The 20638-nt window shown below is 37.3% G+C and overlaps 1 protein-coding gene across 6 annotated transcripts in view; it reads right to left on the bottom strand.

Moving 5' to 3' along the window:
- Positions 1–20638, bottom strand: part of ATL2 (atlastin GTPase 2) — a 68776-nt gene that overhangs the window by 11724 nt on the left and 36414 nt on the right. For all 6 annotated transcript variants that reach the window (XM_043918211.1, XM_043918206.1, XM_043918209.1 and 3 more), the window contains 4 exons: positions 5126–5260; positions 4766–4870; positions 527–577; positions 174–230 (listed from right to left, as the gene is read on the bottom strand). In XM_043918211.1, the coding sequence (XP_043774146.1) occupies positions 174–230; positions 527–577; positions 4766–4870; positions 5126–5260 (348 nt within the window). The remainder of the gene's footprint in view (positions 1–173; positions 231–526; positions 578–4765; positions 4871–5125; positions 5261–20638) is intronic.

Raw genomic sequence — 20638 nt, 5'->3', positions numbered from 1 at the left:
TATCTTGTAAATTGCTACTGTTAAGTTGGTGATGACTCTACCATAAATTAGTTTCAATTCTGCTGGATCTGTTGCTAAAAATTAGTTTGGCATAATGTCCTTATGTCTTCAGATATACAAGATGACAGTTTTTCACAGATTAATTTCTTTTAATGATAAAATACTTAATTTACCTGAAATGGTTTCTGGTAGATTTCTTCCATTGCAAGTCTGCCGTATTCTGTAAATAACTATCAAATCAAATTATTTAAAATAATGCCCCCAGAGACGTTGAAAGAAGACATCTGTAAAGCTGTTCTATATCAGACCACTAGATGTCAGGGCCTTTAAAATCACTTGAAAGCCAAGTATTTAATTTTTTAAGACCAAGTATACATTAAAATTTATTTTAGTTAAGTCATGTATCTGTTTAAAATCATATAATAGTCAATCTTCTTACAATATTATAGATTCTTGGTGTAAAGTAACAATAAAGTAGGAATTAAATTTTCAATACTTTGGCACACATTCTTTGAGACATACATACTTGCAAGTGTTGAAGATCATCTTCCTGAATATTTTGAGACAAATTATATACCTGTTAAAACAGAATTTGATTTTCATTAGGCTTTAGTTTGAATACCCAGCTGTGTATAACTTTACTTATGGAAATGAAGGCTATTTTATACCTGAACACATATGAATGGCTCAGTCATTATCTTAACTGGTGGTCCACGAGAAGGATTTCTTTTTCCCTGACTATACAACATTAAGGGGGGAGCAGCAGTGGTAACCTATGTAAAAATCGTGAACACATGCACATGGGGCCAAGAAAGCAGCACACATTTTTTTACAGTATATGTAGTGTACTTATACTTATGTTGTATGTTTACATACTTACACTTATGTAGTAAGTTTCTTTAATGTTACACCATGAGTTTTTTTTTTTTTTAAGTATAGGGTTTCCCCAACTATTTTTCTAAGTCAATGAATGTGAAGGGCATAGTTCTACAAAGATCAAACTCCTCCTTGGAGCATTCACAACATGTAGTTTATAGTTACTCATGGGTGCCTCAGCTACCATTGACTCTAATATGATTATCTTTTTACTTAAGCAAACTCAGTCTAAATAACGAAGATTTTACCAGACTGTAGTAGCTGTTTAAAAAAAAAAAAAAAACACACACACACAGAACAGTAGGTGGCACTCTTGCCCTTTTCACAAATTTTTAGGAGGCTTTCCAAGCCACACAGACCAGAGCTGATAATGGTAAGTTAGGTAAGTAAGTATAAATATCAAATAGGCTAAGTTTTCAAACTGAATACAATGACATATAATTTCTTGTATGCTAAGCCACTTCAGTTGTGTCCGATTCTGTGTGATCTTATGGACTGAAGCTGCCAGGCTCTTCTGTTCATGGGATTCTCCAGGCAAGAATACTGGAGTGGATGGCCATGTCCTCTCCAGGGGATCTTCCTAACCCGGGGATTGAATCCGGATCTCCTGCACTGCAGGCAGATTCTTTACCATATGAGCCACCAGGGAAGGTCTTATAATTTCTGAAGTATGTGTCTTTGGTTGGATTTTTTTTGCCTGTTTGAAAGAACCCCCATTATATCGGAAAAAAAAAATCTAAAAAACTTAAATACTAATTGATTATATTTGAAAAGTAGCTTTTCAAAAGAATTATGATATATTATACATTTTTATAGCATCTTTATTTGAAAATTACTAATGTTTTTGCACATAGTTTTGAAGGAATGTGAAAAATGCAGTTATCAAAAACAAAATTTCAGAACTAGAAGGAGCACTGAAGGAGCATCTGACCCTAACTCTGTATTGTCCGTGGGTAAAACTGAGATCCTTTGGGTCCAGTTTGGGTCCAGAATTCTGTTTGCTGAAAAACATGGAGAACTCATGGCTCCTGACCCCTTTTCTCTCCTCAGTCCCCAAGTCTGAGGAAGGCGCGTTCAGCAGTCCATTGGGAGATGGACCAATGTGACCTGGCATTCTGGAAGTGGAATGGTTTGGGTGGAGACAGGGGAAAGGTGAGAAGAACTGGGTTTGAGACCTAATATCTGTGGAGCATCACTCAGGGTACCTTCTGAAACCATTAAACCCTAGAATGGAGCAGCAAGTACCTCACCCATGAAGAATTTTAGAGGCTTTGCAAAAATTCTGGAAAGTGCCACTGGCCAGTGGGAATTAAAGGGACGTCTCTTGGGACTGGAGCTGTGCTTAGGGAAGAGAATGAACAGTCAGACTTGACTACCTACCCACCATGCAGGCTTCTGAGTGGATGCGGGCAGCACCCCAGTGCCCCAAAAGTCCATCATTAGGGTTTGCTCCTTTTTGTGAGGGGCATGAAGGGCATTTGGAGAAGGAAATGGCAACCCTCTCCAGTATTCTTGCCTGGAGAATTCCATGAACAGAGGAACCTGGCAGGCTACAGATCATGGGGTCACAAAGGGTCAGACACAACTGAGTGACTATCACTCACTCAAGTACTTGAAAGAAAGAGAAACTGGAGAGAAGATTCACTAGGTCCAGTCCTTCTGAATCAGATCTTTTAAGAGACCACCTAGGCCACCAAAGGAGAAAAGTAGTAGGTGTCCATAGTTGCAGCCTCTGCTAAAAAATAACATATCTAAGAAAATAGGGTTACTCCAAATATAGAACAATCTATTCTAACCGCAAGAAAGTGACGATCCAACTTAATCACTTGGAGGTCATGAAAATAAACAGTCACTAAAGCCAGCAAACTTAAAATGATTTTCTCAGCTAATTCCAAACAGGTACTTAAAAAGGAATTAATGATTGAGGTTATTAAACTCTATTTAAACTTAAAAACTGAGAGCATAACCAACCTATTCTCACTGATATGGGCCTTAGCATTTAGAAAATAGGCCCAGATCCTTTCATTGTCAGAGCCAGGTTATAAACAGCAAAGAGAAAAGATTTGTTTACTGTAGATCATTAGTACTTAGTATACCATGCTGTACTTAGCATACCACACTGTACTTAACAAGATACTCAACAATTATTTTTTTTAAAAATAAATGACAAAGGGATCAATCTGTCATTAGCCTATCAATCATATAACTTATGTAATAAGGAACGACAGAAATCTGACCTCAATAATCAGGAAAGCAGCAGTAATAAAAAATAATTTCAGGGACTTCCCTGCAAGTTCAGTGATTAAGACTCTACGCTCCCAAGGCAGGGGGAATGGGTTCGATCCCTGGTTAGGGAACTAAGATCCCACATGCCGGTCAGCGCAGCCTTAAAAACAACAAAAAATTAATCTTTTTGATTATTTAGTTTACAAAGCACTTTGTTATGCATTATCGCATTTGGATTTCATTTCTGACTGCACACAAAAGCACATTATGAGACAATTAAGCATAGTAAGAATTCTCATTTTACAATAAGAAAGTGGCTTTAAGTTGTCCAAAATTAGGCTTCTCACTATCATAAAGTTAAATAAACAACAGAACACCACAGTATAAGTTTTAGGACAGAGAGCTTATAATTTAAAGCAAGCCAGAGAGGCAGCTAATCTGAAGGGCTATCCTGTGATAACACAAACACAGATGTGGCCTCTGGCTGCCTCAGGAAAATGGCAGTTGTGCCACCCTGTAAGATCGGAGGGAAAAAAACTAGAACAAATTGGAAAAGAGAGATTCTGAGGGCCCCAAATAACACCATTTAGTTTGTAGAGACAGCTATCTCCACCCCTATAGTAAAAAGAAGCCCCTTCTCTTTTATCTCAAAGTAATATCCAAAAGTTGTTTCCACTGACAGCTAGATACTTTGAACTAAGGAAGGAGAAGGGAACTTTAACCGAGACTAGTCATACATTCCAGATGCTAATGGAAAGCACAAAAACCAAGACACTGTGACAGTATCGTCTACAATCTGTCATCAGTAAGAAATGTTTCTTATCTCAGGAGAAGCACATACTTTTTAAAATATTTGCAAATATGTATCTTGAAACATCATCACCAGCTGGACCTAACCACCATACTTCAATAATTCTTTTTTCAGCCATAGAAGTATCAACCACAGATAAGCTCATAAAAGGGAAAGTAAAAAAATATAAAATAACCTGTGGTGGTTTAATTCCATCCAATCAGTTTAAATTATACAGGAAAAAGATGGCCTAGCTCAAAGAGACCAGAACTTGACACAACACCAAACATAACTAGGGTATAGCATAAGTGAAAAAAGAATTTTACTCCTTTCTAAGTGAAACAGGTGCTATCCTAAATTATATAAACATCACTTAGGTTTCCTAAATTAAATATGAATTAATTATTATGCCTCTACCTCCATTCATTCAAATAATCAAGTACTAGTTGCCACGCACATCGAGTAGAAAACTAAATTTAATTACTTGGTTTTGCTGTTTGGTTGATTTAACCAAAAAATAAAAATATACTCTACATTTTACTGTATCTGGCAGCCACAGTATCAACTGAATATCCTTGAATTCAATTAAGGATAACATACAATAATATATATTCTTTTTAAAAAAAAAGCATTGATGCTACAACAAAAAACCAAAGGCATTGGCAATTGGTTCACTGCTTCCCTGGTAAGCACTTTCATGAAATCTCACATTGTAAGCCAGGACAGCAAGCACAGAAACAAAAGTGAGCAATAAGAAATGTAAACAGTTTCTCTCATTTTAATCCTTCTTTTCCTCAATCAAATGGCATTCTGAGGAAGAGCAAAGGTATCAGAGCTATGTGACTGGCCATGTGGAGCACCCCTGAGTCTCACCTGAACAGAGCTGGTCATCGTGCTCAGAGCAAACACCGTGGCACAATCCTTGATCGTTGACTGGCTATCAAAGGCACCCTGGGTATCCATTAGCAGCACAGCCACCTAGGAATTTAAAAGTTTGAAGTACTAAGTAAAAACTCACCAACAGCGATTTACAAAAGTCAAATATAAAATGGTTACTATAAAAACCAGTAATTAAGTCAAGAAAAGTACATATCTCACACACTTTGACATAATAATCCACATGTTTAAGTTATCAAATAATAAGATAAGAGTTCTGTGTTGTTTTGCTCAAGAAATATGGAAGAAAAAATAGTAAAAAAAAAAAAAAAAAAAAAACTATAAACAGAATTTTACTTTTGTTCCATTAGGTCTCTCGATCACAAATACTTCATTCCAGACTTGTATGCCTGTAGTTTCTCTTTCGCAACCACCTCGCCATGTAAAGCCAGTCAATGGTTCATTGTTTCCACCAATCCAACTCTGAGAATCCTGTTGAAATCAAGCATAAATATAAAATAAAACACACAAAAATAAGAACTCTAAAGGAATGTAAGTCACCCATTCTTCACAACATTGTAAAGCAACTACACGTCAATAAAAATCTGAGGAAAAAAAGAAATCATCCACTCCTTATAGATAAGGACAGTATATCCAGGGAGATAAAATATACTGTTAACATTACACAAGTAGTTATAAAAACAGTCCCAAATCCCACATCCCTCACAGCGATGTGGTCTTCCTCCAAACCTGAACCTTCTCAAATCTGCTCGCATTTTCAATGTAGGCTTCTAGATAAGTGGGGTCACACCCACTTTTCCCACTTTGGAAAGACTTCCTATGTTCAAAATCATAAAAATACCAGCTATTTTGACACCTCCTTCTACAAAACTAAGTTCCAGACAGAATGACTGTCAAAACAGCACTGCTCTCTTAGAATAGCTTATACTAAAATGTTTTCACACTGCCTTAATTTTCTCTTTAAAAAACATCAACTTTAAAAATAACCCCAAGACTTGTATAAAATCTGATTCAAACAATCCAACTCTAAGTCTTTTTCAAAACAAAAAGGGAAATCTGAATCCAGACTGGGTATTGTATTAGATGGTGCTAAGTTGGGATAAAGATGATTGTGTGATGTAATAATGGCTTTGAGGTTGTAATAATAATAATAATAAAGTCTTATCTAGTTAAAATAAACAAATAAGTAAAAGGGCAGAGAGGAAAACAGATGAAACAAGACCAGGAAAATGTTGGTGGGTACACTGGGGTTTGTTATACTCTACTATTTTGGGGTATGTTTAAACTTTTCTATAATAAAATGTTTTAGCACATACATTACAGGACTAAACTGTTTTGATATTATAAAATTATATGAAATTTAATATACCATAAGCTAATTTATCTAGAAAATTAAAAATGGAATATAATAAATGAGTTAACTTTGACACATATTAAGAGCCCTCTACTTTAAGTATATTTAAAGTCCATATACCCTTTTCTCAAAGTACCTCACCTCACAGGAAAAATTCCTTTGTTTCAGAAATAATTCTAATATATAGTAATATGTAATATATATACTACATATAATATATATAATAATATATAATAATTCTATATAGTCCAAAATAGATAACAAAGCTCCAATTAGGGGTGGAGAAAAGATGTGTAAGGTAGCCTTAATGAGGAAAAGGTGGGAGAAAAAAGTGCTGCCCAAATTATCACTATTTAACTTGAAGATCAATCTTAAACATCCGTGGGCTTCCCTGGTGGCTCAGATGGTAAAACACAAACCATCTATAATTATTATTCCACAAAACTCCAACCCCAGTAGGTTACCAATCCTATCACTTACAAAATTCTCTTGGACTCTCTTCTTCACTTTCAGTATCTTCAACTTAAGACCCTCATCCTCTATTGGTCACAAGGCTGATACATGGTACAACTCTATTAATACTATATACTACAGACTTGTGCTTCAAGAAGCACCCTTCACAGGGATCAGAGGATTAACAGCATACTCTGCTGCTGCTGCTGCTAAGTCGCTTCAGTCGTGTCCAACTCTGTGCGACCCCACAGACGACAGCCCACCAGGCTCCGCCGTCCCTGGGATTCTCCAGGCAAGAACCCTGGAGTGGGTTGCCATTTCCTTCTCCAATGCAAGAAAGTGAAAAGTGAAAGTGAAGTCTCTCAGTCGTGTCTGACTCTTCGTGACCGCATGGACTGCAGCCCACCAGGCTCCTCCATCCATGGGATTCTCCAGGCAAGAGTACTGGAGTGGGTTGCCATTGCCTTCTCCTAACAGTACACCCAAGATAAGCCCAATTATGGTCTTGCGCTAACTATACTTTTTAGATGCTCCAAATCACCTTGAACCTCCCTGTTGTACCCTCCAACCCATCCTTCCCAACTGTCACTTAATGTTCTCAACAAGAAATCTAAAATCATACCATGAACCCGCTAAAAAGCCATCTGTGGCTCCCCATTTCTTTACAGGACTATCTGGAGACCTGTTGTATACAATCCACCTTTATTTACATTCCCTATCTCTGCTCCTAAAGTCCCCCCAACACACACACCTGTTCCAGTTTGTCCCACAACAAAAAAGGTCAATATTCCCATAGGTTGCTTAGCATCTCTATACCTTTGTTCCATCTGATCTCAGCTTAGACTGAGCGGGTGGTCAAGAAAAGGAACTCCAACTTTTCTGAACTCTTAAAGCATATTACTGACACTTCAGGTGACACTTTAAATGGCTCTGCACTGCAGTTCTTGTGGAAGTATTTAGAGCACAGGCCATAAACTCCATCTGATTTACAAAACTGTTTCTACCAAAGTGCCTTCCTTATTCGGGGCTCTCACACATAGTATCTCATTCCCCAACAATGTCAAAGTGATGTTTAACCTATACAAGTAATTTAAAAGAATTTATCCTATTAGAAAAATCTACTTTTATTCTACATATTCTTAATTTTTACTTAATTACTTAAATTTTTTCCCTATCTCTTCTATGAGAATTTAAGTTCCATGAAGAAAAAAAGTTTTGTCATTTTTTTCCTCTCAAAACACAGGATAGTATTCCCAGAACATAGAATAGTGCCTGGTTTGCAGTAGGCACTCAAAATACTTGCTCAATAAATACATTAAATTTTTTAAATTATTAAGTTTCAACATGTTCCCTTTTGCACATGGGTAAGAGAGATGGAAGAAATAAAATCCTTTCAATCACTGCTAGAAACAATATAGGAATAAGAGAGTACAACTAAGTTTTAAAAAGTATAGATGACTGAAATCATAGGCTAAGTAAGATGCTTGTTAACCTCACTATCTCCAAAAGAAACTTTAAAAAGAATTGGTGTCTCACTAAAAAAAGATGTACTAACTATATCTCTTCTTAGTTTACCCTGTAATGAAAATGTTTACTAAATTGCTATTGTCACTAAGTCGCCCAACTCTTTGTGAACCCATCCACTACAGCGTATCAGGTTTTCCTGTCCGTCACTATCTCCTGGACTTTGCTCCAACTCTTGTCATTGGGCTGGTGATGCCTTTCAACCATCCCATCCTCTGTTGCCCACTTCTCCTCCTGCCCTCAGTCTTTCCCAGCATCAGAGTCTTTTCCAATGAGTCAGCTCTTCACATCAGATGGCCAAAGTACTGGAGCTCCAGCTTCACCATCAGTCCTTCAATGAACGTTCAGGGTTGATCTCCTTTAGGATTAACTGGTTTGACTCCTTGCTCTTCAAGGGACTCTCAAGAGTCTTCTCCATGACCACAGTTCGAAAGCATCAATTCTTCCGCGCTCAGCCTTCTTTATGGCCCAATTCACATATACATGACTACTGTACATGACTACTGGAAAAATCATGTGTGTGTTAGTCATGTCCGACTCTTTTGTGATCCCATGGACTGTAGCCCACCAGGCTCCTCTGTCCATGTAATTCTCCAGGCAAAAATACTGTAGTGGGTTACCATTTCCCCTCTAGGGTATCTTCCCAACCCAAGGATCAAACCTGGGTCTCCTGCACTCCCGGCAGTTCATTTACCGTTTGAGCCACCACAAGTTTGACTATGTGGACCTTTGTCGGCAAAGTGATGTCTCTGTTTTTTAAAACGCTATCTAGGTTTGTCATAGCTTTCCTTCCAAAGAGCAAGCATGTTTTAATTTCTTGGCTGCAATTACCATCTGCAGTGATTTTGGAGCCCAAGAAAATAAAAGTCTGTCAATATTTCCTTTTTTTCCCCATCTATTTGCCATGAAGTGATGGGACTAGATGCCATGATTTACTTTTTTGAATGTTGAGTTTTAAGCCAGCTTTTTAACTCTTCTCTTTCACCCTCATCAAGAGGCTCTTTAGTTCCTCTTAGCTTTCTGCCATTAGAGTATCATCTGCATATCTGAAGTTGTTGATATTTCTCCCGGCAATCTTGATTCTAGCTTATGCTTCCTTTAGCCTGGCATTTCATATGCTGCACTCTGAGTAGAAGTTAAATAAGCAGGGTGACAATACACAGCCTTGACATATTCCTTCCCTAATTTTGAACTGGTCCATTATTCCACATCCAGTTCTAACTGTTGTTTCTTGACCTGTACACAGGTTTCTCAGGAGGCAGGTAAAGTGGTCTGGTATTCCCACCTCGTTAAGAATTTTCCAGAGTTTGTTGTGATCCACACAGTAAAAGGCTTTAGCCTAGTCAATGAAGCAGAAGTACTAAATTGATCAGTCAATAAAAGAATGAGAGAAAGGTAAATCAGAGAACCTAGCTAATTAAAACCAGTTAAGTTTGACATTTCAAAACATGAAATTAAGAAGTTTTGTTATTTCTCTAACATACTGAACACTGGTAAATTTAATATATTCATTCAACAAATATTTATTTAACCCCTACTGTGTGCCAGCCACTGTTCTAGGTTCAAGGGATAGAGCAGTGAAAAAGAACAAACATCTCTGCCCTCAGGAGCATGCTCATGAATTTGAGAAGGTGCCTCGCTCATAGCAAATACTACCTGCTGTCATAAGTGAGTAGAAGCAAACTTAAGAACCTGAAAAACAGTAACCTGATACCATTTATTAATACAGGGACAAAAACTAAAAATTTCAAAAATTATCTTAATCCTCCAGTTAAAAAAAAAAGCTTACTGAATAAGTCCCAGTTGCAAAAGGCATCTCAGCTGAAAAGACTTGAACTTTGAATGTAGTCAAATATTATAGTGAATAAACAAATCCTTGCCAGAAAGACTCGCCAATATAATTATCAACAATAAAGAACTCCTACCTGCTCTAAACAATAAGAAACAAATTCTTATTCGACTATAGGAAAGATAACATTCTCTGGCAACAAAGTGAAACAAAAGCTAGGTAAATTTGCACGTGGCTGGTGGTCCAGCCAGGTCTCCTAACTTCAACAATGGGCAGGCCAGAAGATAAAGGTGCATTGAGAAGCCATAACAACTCAACACAGCTGTAAGGAAAATGGACAGAAGGATGAAATTAAAGATCCAAGTAACTGTACAATGAAAGAGCAGATCCTTCTGAGCTATGACGCATTCCCTATAAAAACATAACAGATAAAAATCTTAATCTGTATAAACTAGTACCTAATTTAGGAGGTAGGTTATTAACACCAAACACCCAAATGATAGAATAAGCTAATATTAACATTCTGACCACCAAGCATAACTTCAGAGTTTTCATTTGAATATGTAAGAATACTCAGCAAGTCCTAGTGCCAATTAAGAAACATTAGACTTTTAAAACAATTCATCCACAAGAAGTTCCCTGAGGTTCTCGCTTTCTGTTTGTTTTGGCCCTGCCACGTGGTTTGCAGAATCTTCGTTTCTTGACCAGGGATTGAACCCAAGCTGCGGCAGTGAAAGCACTGAGCCCTAACCACTGGACCACCAGGGAATTCCCTGCAACCATTTTCAAACACACACAGGGGCAAGTAAGCACTGAGAGCAGTCCCTATTAACAAAGGCCAGCCCTTCAAGGCAAACTACCTGATCAGAGCTTTATCTAACCCTGGAAATTTCAGTTCATCAACTCCAGTTCCCTCTAGCCTTCCTGCTTCAAGTAAAGGGAGAAAACAATTTGTTAAGGCTGAGAAAATTTCTGAAGGTCACAGCCCAGGGACTCAGGTCCACTTACAAAACTGAGATTTAATCATAAAATGATAAAGCTCTCCTCACGCACACATTACCACATCACTCAGTAGATTACAACCGACAAAGTAGCAAGACACAGATTCTATTTAAGGAGTTCTCAGAGAAACTCAAGGACAATGGACGGGGGGCAGAGAATACTGAAGTCTCTGGGATCTAAAGCGGCAGAAAACATTAAACAATCTCTGAGCTAGAACTAGATTAACATAAAACTTCACAGTAAAAGCTTAACTCTCAGTTCCTATTTTCTGATAGTTCATGTCTGATAAGTACAAGCCATGTCAAAGGTAAGGAAAAACAGACTGATAAGACAAAGCAACCATAAGAATCAAACTCAGGTATGATGCAGATTTGGAAATATTAGACAGGAAATTTAAAGTAAGTAAGGTAAATATCATAAAAGCTCTAATTTTAAAAAGTGGAAACTGAAAAACAAGTAATGTAAGCAGAGAGATGGAAACTCAAAGAATCAAAAGAAAATGCTAGATAGAAAAAATACTATTATAGAAATAAAGAATACCTTTAATATACCTGGGCTTCCCTTGTAGCTCAGCTGGTAAAGAATCCATTTGCAATGCGGAGATCTGGGTTTAATCCCTGGGTTGGGAAGACCCGCTGGAGAAGGGAAATGCTACCCACTCCAGTATTCTGGCCTTGAGAATTCCAGGGACTGTATAGTCCCTGGGGTCACAAAGAGTTGGACACGACTGAGCAACTTTCACTTTTAATATACTTATCCACAGACTGGACACATCAACAAAAGAATCAGTGAACACAAGCATGTATCAACAGAAACTTCCCAAAGTGAAATGCATAGACAAAAAAGGATAATAACAGAAGAGACTATTCAAGAACTGTGGGACAATTGCAAAAAGGTATAAATAGGTATGGCTTCCCTGGTGGCTCAGTGGTAAAGAATCTGCTTGCAATGCAGGCGATGTGGGTTCGATCCCTGGGTGGGGAAGGTCTTCTGGAGGAGGAGATGGCAAACCACTCCAGTATTCTTGCCTGGAAAAGCCCATGGACAGAGGAGCCTGGTGGGCTATAGTCCATGGGGTCATAAAGAGTCGGACACGACTAAGTGACTAAACCAGTAAATAGGTATAATGGGAATACGAGAAGGAGGGGAAAAGGCATAAAAGAAACATCAGAAGTAATCAATTCAGTTCAGTCACTCAGTCTTGTCTGACTCTGCCACCCCATGGACTGCAGCACACCAGGCTTCCCTGCCTATCACCAACTCCTGGAGCTTGCTCAAACTCATGTCCATCGAGTCGGTGATGCCATCCAATCATCTCATCCTCTGTCAGCCCCTTCTCCTCCTGCCTTCAATCTTTCCCAGGATCAGGGTCTTTTCAAATGAGTCAGTTCTTCACATCAGGTGGCCAAAGTACTGAAGTTTCAGCTTCAGCATCAGTCCTTCCAACGAATATTCAGGACTGATTTCCTTTAGGATGGACTGGTTGGATCTCCATGCAGTCCAAGGGACTCTCAAGAGTCGTCCCCAACACCACAGTTCAAAAGCATCAATTCTTCGGTGCTCAGCTTTCTTTATAGTCCAACTCTCACATCCACACATGACTACTGGAAAAAACATAGCTTTGACTAGACAGACCTTTGTCAGCAAAGTAGTATCTCTGCCTTTTAACATGCTGTCTAGATTGGTCATAACTTTTCTTCCAAGGAGCAAGTGTTTTCAATTTCATGGTAATAATGGCTGAGAATTTTCTGAAATTAATGACAAATACTAAAGAACAGATCTAAGACAATCAAATAACACCAAACAGGATAAATACCAAAAGATCTATACCAGGCATATCAAAGCCTAACTGAAAAATGACAAAGACTAAAAGGAAATCCCAAAAGAAAACAAAGACAAAAACACTTATAGGAACAAGGAACAATAAGAATCACTTTGGACTTCTCATCTGAAACCATACAAACAGGAAGAGAATGGAATGAAATATGTAAAGTGTTAAAAGAAAAAAGCCACCAACCTAAAATTCTGTATCCAGTAAAGTTATCCTACAAAAGTGAAGGAGAAATAAATTCTTCCTTAGATAAAAAACGAAGGAGGTTGTCACCAGTACACCTGCCTTGCAAGAAATGTTAAAAGTTCTTCACAAAGAAAGAAAATAATACAGGCTGGAAACTCAGACATATACATAAAAGAGTATCAGAGAAAGACAAGAAAATCTTTTATTCTTCTTTCTCTTAATTCATCTAATAGACAACAGTGTGTCCAAAGTGCTACTTGCAACAATGTATTAGGTGATTATGGTGTATATAGAGAGGAAATTAAAAACATAAGGTATAGCAGGGAGGCACTGGAAATACTCTGTCATAAGGTACCCATACTACCCATAAAGCAGTATAGTAATATTCTAAAAGCAAACTTAGATCAGTTGTAAACGTATATTGCAAACTCTGGGCAATTAGATTTTTTAATATTTAAATAAATATAATAGATACACTAAGCAAGAATAGAATGTGGAATCATATAAAATAGTCAATTAAAGCTAAAGAAGGCAGAAAAAGAGAATAAAAAAGAACCAACAAATATAACAAGTATCAATAATCACTTTAGACATGCATGATTGAAGTAAACCAATTAAATGAAAGAAACTGCCACTGGATTAAAAATAAATCCAACTATTTGCTGTCCACAAAAAGTCCAGTTTAAACATAAAGAAAAGGAATGGAGAAAGATATACAATGCTAGTTGGCTTAAAGCTCAACATTCAGAAAACTAGGATCATGGCATCTGGTCCCATCACCTCATGGGAAATAGATGGGGAGACAGGGGAAACAGTGTCAGACTTTATTTTTTTGGGCTCCAAAATCACTGCAGATGGTGACTGCAGCCATGAAATTAAAGGACGCTTACTCCTTAGAAGGAAAGTTATGACCAACCTAAATAGCATATTAAAAAGCAGAGACATTACTTTGCCAACAAAGGTCCGTCTGGTCAAGGCTATGGTTTTTTTTCCAGTGGTCATGTATGGATGTGAGAGTTGGACTGTGAAGAAAGGTGAGCACCAAAAAATTGATGCTTTTGAACTGTGGTGTTGGAGAAGACTCTTGAGAGTCCCTTGGACTGCAAGGAGATCCAACCAGTCCATCCTGAAGAAGATAGGTCCCGGGTGTTCATTGGAAGGACTGATGCTGAAGCTGAAACTCTAATACTTTGGCCACCTCATGCGAAGAGTTGACTCATTGGAAAAGACCCTGATGCTGGGAGGGGCTCGGGGCAGGAGGAGAAGGGGACGACAGAGGATGAGATGGCTGGATGGCATCACTGACTTGATGGGCATGAGTTTGAGTAAATTCTGGGAGTCTGTGATGGACAGGGAAGCCTGGCGTGCTGTGATTCATGGGGTCGCAAAGAGTCAGACACGACTGAACGACTGAACTGAACTGAACTGCACACTAATCAAATAAAAGCTAGAGTAGCTACACTAATTTCAGACAGAGCTGACTTTAAGACAAGGAAATTATCAGGATAAAGAGTGGTAATACATAATGATAAAAAGAGTCATTTCTCTGGAAAAACTTGACAATCTTCAATGTATATGTGCTTAATAAGAAAGCATCAAAATATATGAGGAAAAAACTGAATTCCAAGGAGAAACAAGAAAATCTGCTATTACACTTGGAGACTTCAACACCCCTGAATCAGTAATTGATGGATCCAGAAGACAAACTATCAGTTCCCTGATGGTACAGTTGGTAAAGAATCCGCCTGCAATGCAGGAGACCCTGGTTCAATTCCTGGGTGGGGAAGACCCACTGAAGAAGGGATAGGCTACCGACTCCAGTATTCTTGGGCTTCCTTTGTAGCTCAGCTGGTGAAGAATTCACCTGCTATGTGGGAGACCTGGGTTCGATAACTGGATTGGGAAGATCCCCTGGAGAAGGGAAAGGCTACCCACTCCAGTATTCTGGCCTGGAGAATTTCATGGACTACAGAGTCCATGGTTGCAAAGAGTCAAACACGACTGAGTGACTTTCACTTTCAAGGATACAGCTGAACTGAACAGCACCAACATTCAAGCAGATCTAACTGACCTTAGAGATTCCTTCATCCAACAATGGAATACACATTCCTCTCAGTCTCATACAGAACATTCCCCAAAATAGAACCCTGGGCTTTAAAACACAACTTAAACCTTAAAGAACAGATCATACAAAGCATGCTCTCAGACCACAAATGAATTAAACTAGAGACCAATAATGTAAACAAAGCTGGAAAACCCCAAAATAAATAGTAGGAGTTTACACAACATACTTCTAAATAACACACGGGTCAAAAAAATCCCAACAGAAATTTTTAAGTATTTTGAACTAAATGAAAATGAGAAAAACAACTGATGAAAACATGTGAAATGCAGTGACAGCAATGATTAGAAAAGACTTTATAGAACTGGGTGCACATATTAGGAAAAATATCTAAAACCAAAACTAGAAGAATAATTTAACCTAAAGAAGCAGAATAAAATTACAGCAGAAACCTTAATAACACTGAACATAAGAAAACAGGATATCAAGACAACAGGGAAAAAAAATAATCAAACCAAAGCTGGTCCTTTAAAAGATCAATAAAATTGATTTGAGAGAGGAGAGATACATTAAAAATATCAGAAATCAGAGGAGTCAAAACTACTAATTTCATGGACTTTAGAAAAATAATAAAAGATTAAGAACAATTCTATGCCCACAATTTTGAAAACTGACTTGAAATGGACTGATTATTTGTAAGACATAACCTACCAAACTCACATGAGAAAAAAATATATCATCTGAATAGGTCTGTATCTACTAATGAAATTTAATCAACAATAACCTTCAAAAAAGAATGAACCAAGTTCAGACAGTTTCCCTGCTAAGTTCTACCAAACATTTAAGGAAGAAATGATAAAATACTAGTTCTCTCTAAACTTTTCCAAGAAATAGAAGCAGTGGTGATACTTCCTAATTCATTCTATGAGGCCAGTGCTATCTTAATATCAAAACCAAATGAAGACATTACAAAAAAAGAAAACTAAAGACCAATATATCTCAGGAATATAGATGTAATAATAGTCAACAAAATATTAGAAAATTGAATCCAACAATGTATAAAAAGAATTATATACCACAACTAAGTGGACTATTCTAGGGATGCAAGGCTAACTCAACATTCAAAAAATTAATATGATCCATTTCATTGAAAAAGTGAGAGAGTTCCAGAAAAACATCTATTTCTGCTGTACTGACTATGCCAAAGCATCTGACTGTGAGGATTACAACTGTGGAAAATTCTTAAAAGAGATGGGAACACCAGACCACCTGACCTGCCACCTGAGAAATCTGTATGCAGGTCAAGAAGCAAAAGTTAGAACTGGACATGGAACAACAGACTGGTTCCAAATAGGAAAAGGAGCACCTCAAGGCTGTATACTGTCACTCTTTTTATTTAACTTATATGCAGAGTACATCATGCGAAATGCTGGACTGGATGAAGCACAAGCTGGTATCAAGATTGCCAGAAGAAATATCAGTAAACTCAGATACACAGATGACACCACCCTTATGGCAGAAAGCGAAAAAGAACTAAAGAGCCTCTTGATGAAAGTGAAAGAGCAGAGTGAAAAAGTTGGCTTAAAACTCAACATTCAGAAAACTAAGATCAGGCATCTAGTCCCATCACTTCATGGGAAATAGATGGGGAAACAATGGAAACAGTGACAGACTTCATTTTGGGGGGCTCCAAAATCACTGCAGATGGTGACTGCAGCCATGAAATTAAAAGACGTTTGCTCCTTGGAAGAAAAGTCATGACCAACCTAGACAGCATATTAAAAAGCAGAGAAATTACTTTGCTAACAAAGGTCTGTATAATCAAAGCTATGGTTTTTCCATCAGTCATGTATGGATGTGAGAGTTGGACTATAAAGAAAGCTGAGCGCCCAAGAATTGATGCTTTTGAACTGTGGTTGGAGAAGATTCTTGAGAGTCCCTTGGACTGAAAGGAGATCCAACCAGTCAATCCTAAAGGATATCAGTCCTGAATACTCATTGGAAGGACTGATGTTGAAGCTGAAGCTCCAATACTTGGCCACCTGATGCGAAGAACTGACTCATTTGAAAAGACCCTGATGTTGGGAATGACTGATGGCAGGAGAAGGGGACGACAGAGGATAAGGTGACTGGATGGCATCACCGACTCAATGGACATGAGTTTGAGCAGGCTCCGGGAGTTGGTGACGGACAGGGAGGCCTCGCATGCTGCAGTCCATGGGGTCACAAAGAGTCAGACACAACTGAGAGACTGAACTGAAATGATCACATCAACAAACTAAAGAAAAACCATATGATCATATGAATAGATGCAGAAAAGGCATCTGACAAAATCCAATGTCCATTCATGATTAAAAAAGCAAACAAAAACTGTCTTAGCACATTAGAAAGAGAGAACTTCCTGAACTTAACAATATCTCCAAAAAAAATTCTACAGCTAACATCATACACAGTGGTAAAAACCTAGGTGTTTCTCCCTAAAGGTTAGGAAAGAGATAAGAAGATATGCTCTTATCACCTGTATTCATCATTGTACCAAAGATTCTAGCTAGGACAATCAGCCAAGAAAAAGAGATAAGAGGTATTCAGACTGGAAGGGAAAAAAGAAAACTATATTTACAGATGATGTGGTCTTGTATATATGTATAGAAAACATTTAAAAAGTCCACTAAAAAGCTACTGGAATGAATAAATGAGTTAAACAAGATTGCAGGATAAAAGATCAACATAAAAATATCAATTGTATACTTGCAATGAACAACCTAAAAATGAAATTAAGAAAACAATTCTATTTATAACCTCATCAAATAAGGAGCAAATTTAACAGAAGTATAAAAAATACAAACTACAAAACATTTTTTAAAGAAATTAAAGACGACCCACATAAATGGAAAAACATGCCATGTTCAAAGATCAACATGCTTAATATTCAGACAATATTACCCAAACTCATCTTTTATACTCAGTCCAATCACCAACATAATCCCAACTAACCTCCCATAGAAACTGACAGGCTAAGTCCAAAATTCATACCGAACTGCAAGGGACCTAGAACAGACCTAGAACAATCTTGAAAAAAGAAAAATAAAAAAATAAGAGAATTCATTTCCTGTTTTGAAAACTTACTACAAAGCAACAGTAATCAAGACATTCTAGTACTGGCATAAGAACAGACCAATGCAATAGAATTGAGAGTGCAGAAATAAAGTCACATGTCTATGATCAACTAATTGTCAACAAGGGGGCCAAGAGCATTCAATGAGGAAACAGCCTTTCCAACAAACGGTGCTGGAACAAGCACATGCAAAAGCACATGTGCTGGGATAAGAAAATGGATAAAGAAAATGAAATATATCTATACAACAGAATGTTATTCATTCTTAAGAAGGAAGGAAGCACCAGTAATGCTATAGCATGTTTAAACAAACATTTAAAACATTATGCTAAGTGAAAGAAACAAGTCACAAAAGACAACATATTATATGATTTCATTTATATGTATGCCCAGAATAGGCAGAATCAGAGAGACAGAAAATAAGATTATAGTTCCTTAGGGCAAGAAGCTGGGAGAAGAGTTATAGGGCATCGATGGGTTAACAGCTTAAAAGGTACAGGGCTTCATATTTTTCATTCTCAGGTGATAAAAAGGTTCTAAAATTTATTGTGATGATGATTATACAATTGTGAATATACTAAAATCATGGGACTGTATATTACAGGTTTCATGTAGGTGAAATTATACATTATGTTAACCACACCTCAATAAAGCTTTTAAAAGAAAAACAAAGTATCAAGTACACTTAGTACAGGAACTTAATAAAAGACTTCCAGTCATACAAAACCCACCCTGTAACAATACAAAAGTCTAAGAGGAAAAAGAATGGTCCACTGGCGGTTCTGTTAAATGTCCATATATTACTGCAATGTGGCATTAATTCTATTAACTTGCTTCTTGACAAAAGGATTACAGTGAACATTCTCTAAAGCGTCTATAGAAAATACATCCTATTAACTATAAAAAGAAAGAAACGTGCAAGAAAAAAAAAAATGTTTTAAAGAGTGAGAAAAAAGAAATCTTGAACTAGAACTCATGAGTCAAACATCAAAACTGTCCCAGGGGGAATAGGGGAATAAAGTAGGGAGTTAATCACTTAAAAATTTCTTTCTCCTTCAAAAAAAGCTAGTATTAAGGAACTTGAATTCTATAAAACTGTTTTAACTCCCCAACTGTTTTAAAGCTGGGGTTTAATTAGTGCTTATGTACAACAGTTATTACTTGAGATATTCTTCAATAAATGACCTCATAAATAAAGTCAACTATTTTAGAGACAGCAAATTTTCATTTACAAGAACAAACACTTTGGAGTAGGAAAAGGTCTACTGGAAAAAATAATTAATGCTCTCTCAAGTACAAAACTGAAATAAGTGATAACATAGGTATAATACTTTTGGTTGTTATCACAAAACAGGCAGTACATACATTTGGGGCTTAAAGCTAGAAAGCTATTTCAAAGGCTACAGATGACAGAACATTTTCAGGGGATAGATTCAGAAATGCAACCAAGAAAGGCCCTCCTAAAACATGGCAATAAGGACTTTGAACAACGTATTGTAGCCTCCTCCATGTCATCTGTTTCTGATTCCTCTGGCTTTGGCAACATTTGGTGAAGCTTTCTAAGTGAAATTACACTAATTTTAAATCTGCATATGAAAGAACAGAAATATACAATTCAGAAATCAAGGAGGGAAAATCTAATATGCTAACAGAAAGAAAGCAGTCAATAGTCCACATAACCTCTATACCCAACGCTTTAGCGTTTTCAGCAGACAAATAAGCCCACCAATTTTTATTTTTCCTTACTGAATCTTAAAACTCTGACCAAGTTCTACCTGCTTCTTAATAAGCAAAAATAGTAATAATATCAAATCTTAAATTTCAGCAGTCTGTTACATAAGTTATATTCAGTGTATCACTTGGAATAGGTGAAATATTCAAAAGCAAATTCAGTTAAAGCAATAATTAAATGAATAAGCTAAACTTCTATATCAAATCTGGCAATTTTATGAGCACATGAACCTGAACAGAGTGATGCCTTAAAATTTTAAAAATGCACATCTATCAGAATGGCTAAATGACACTACTGTTTTATAAAATGTAAAGGAACTATAAGTCTTTACATCGCTGATGGGAGTACAAAATTGGTTAAAAACCACTACTGAAAAAATTTTGATCCTAACATTTCTACTCCTGGGTATAAACTCAACAGAAGTAAGTGCTTACATCACCAAGACTTTTATAAGAACATTCATTATAGCTTGATCCATAACAAACAAAAATTACAAACAACCCATAAGTCTGTCAATTCAGTTCAGTTCAGTTTACTCAGTCATGTCTGACTCTCTGCAACCTCATGGACTGCAGCACGCCAGGCCTCCCTGTCCATCACCAACTCCTGGAGTTTACTCAAACCCATGTCCATCAAGTCGGTGATGCCATTCAACCATCTCATCCTCTGTCATCCCCTTCTCCTCCCGCCCCCAATCCTTCCCAGCATCAGGGTCTTTTCAAATGAGTCAACTCTTCGCATGAGGTGGCCAAAATACTGGAGCTTCAGCTTCAACATCAGTCCTTCCAATGAACACTCAGG

This window comes from Cervus elaphus, chromosome 11 (assembly GCF_910594005.1).
Source record: "Cervus elaphus chromosome 11, mCerEla1.1, whole genome shotgun sequence".
NCBI lineage: Eukaryota > Metazoa > Chordata > Mammalia > Artiodactyla > Cervidae > Cervus > Cervus elaphus.
Note: the sequence above shows the minus strand (reverse complement) of the source record. Positions and strands in the feature narration are given on the sequence as shown.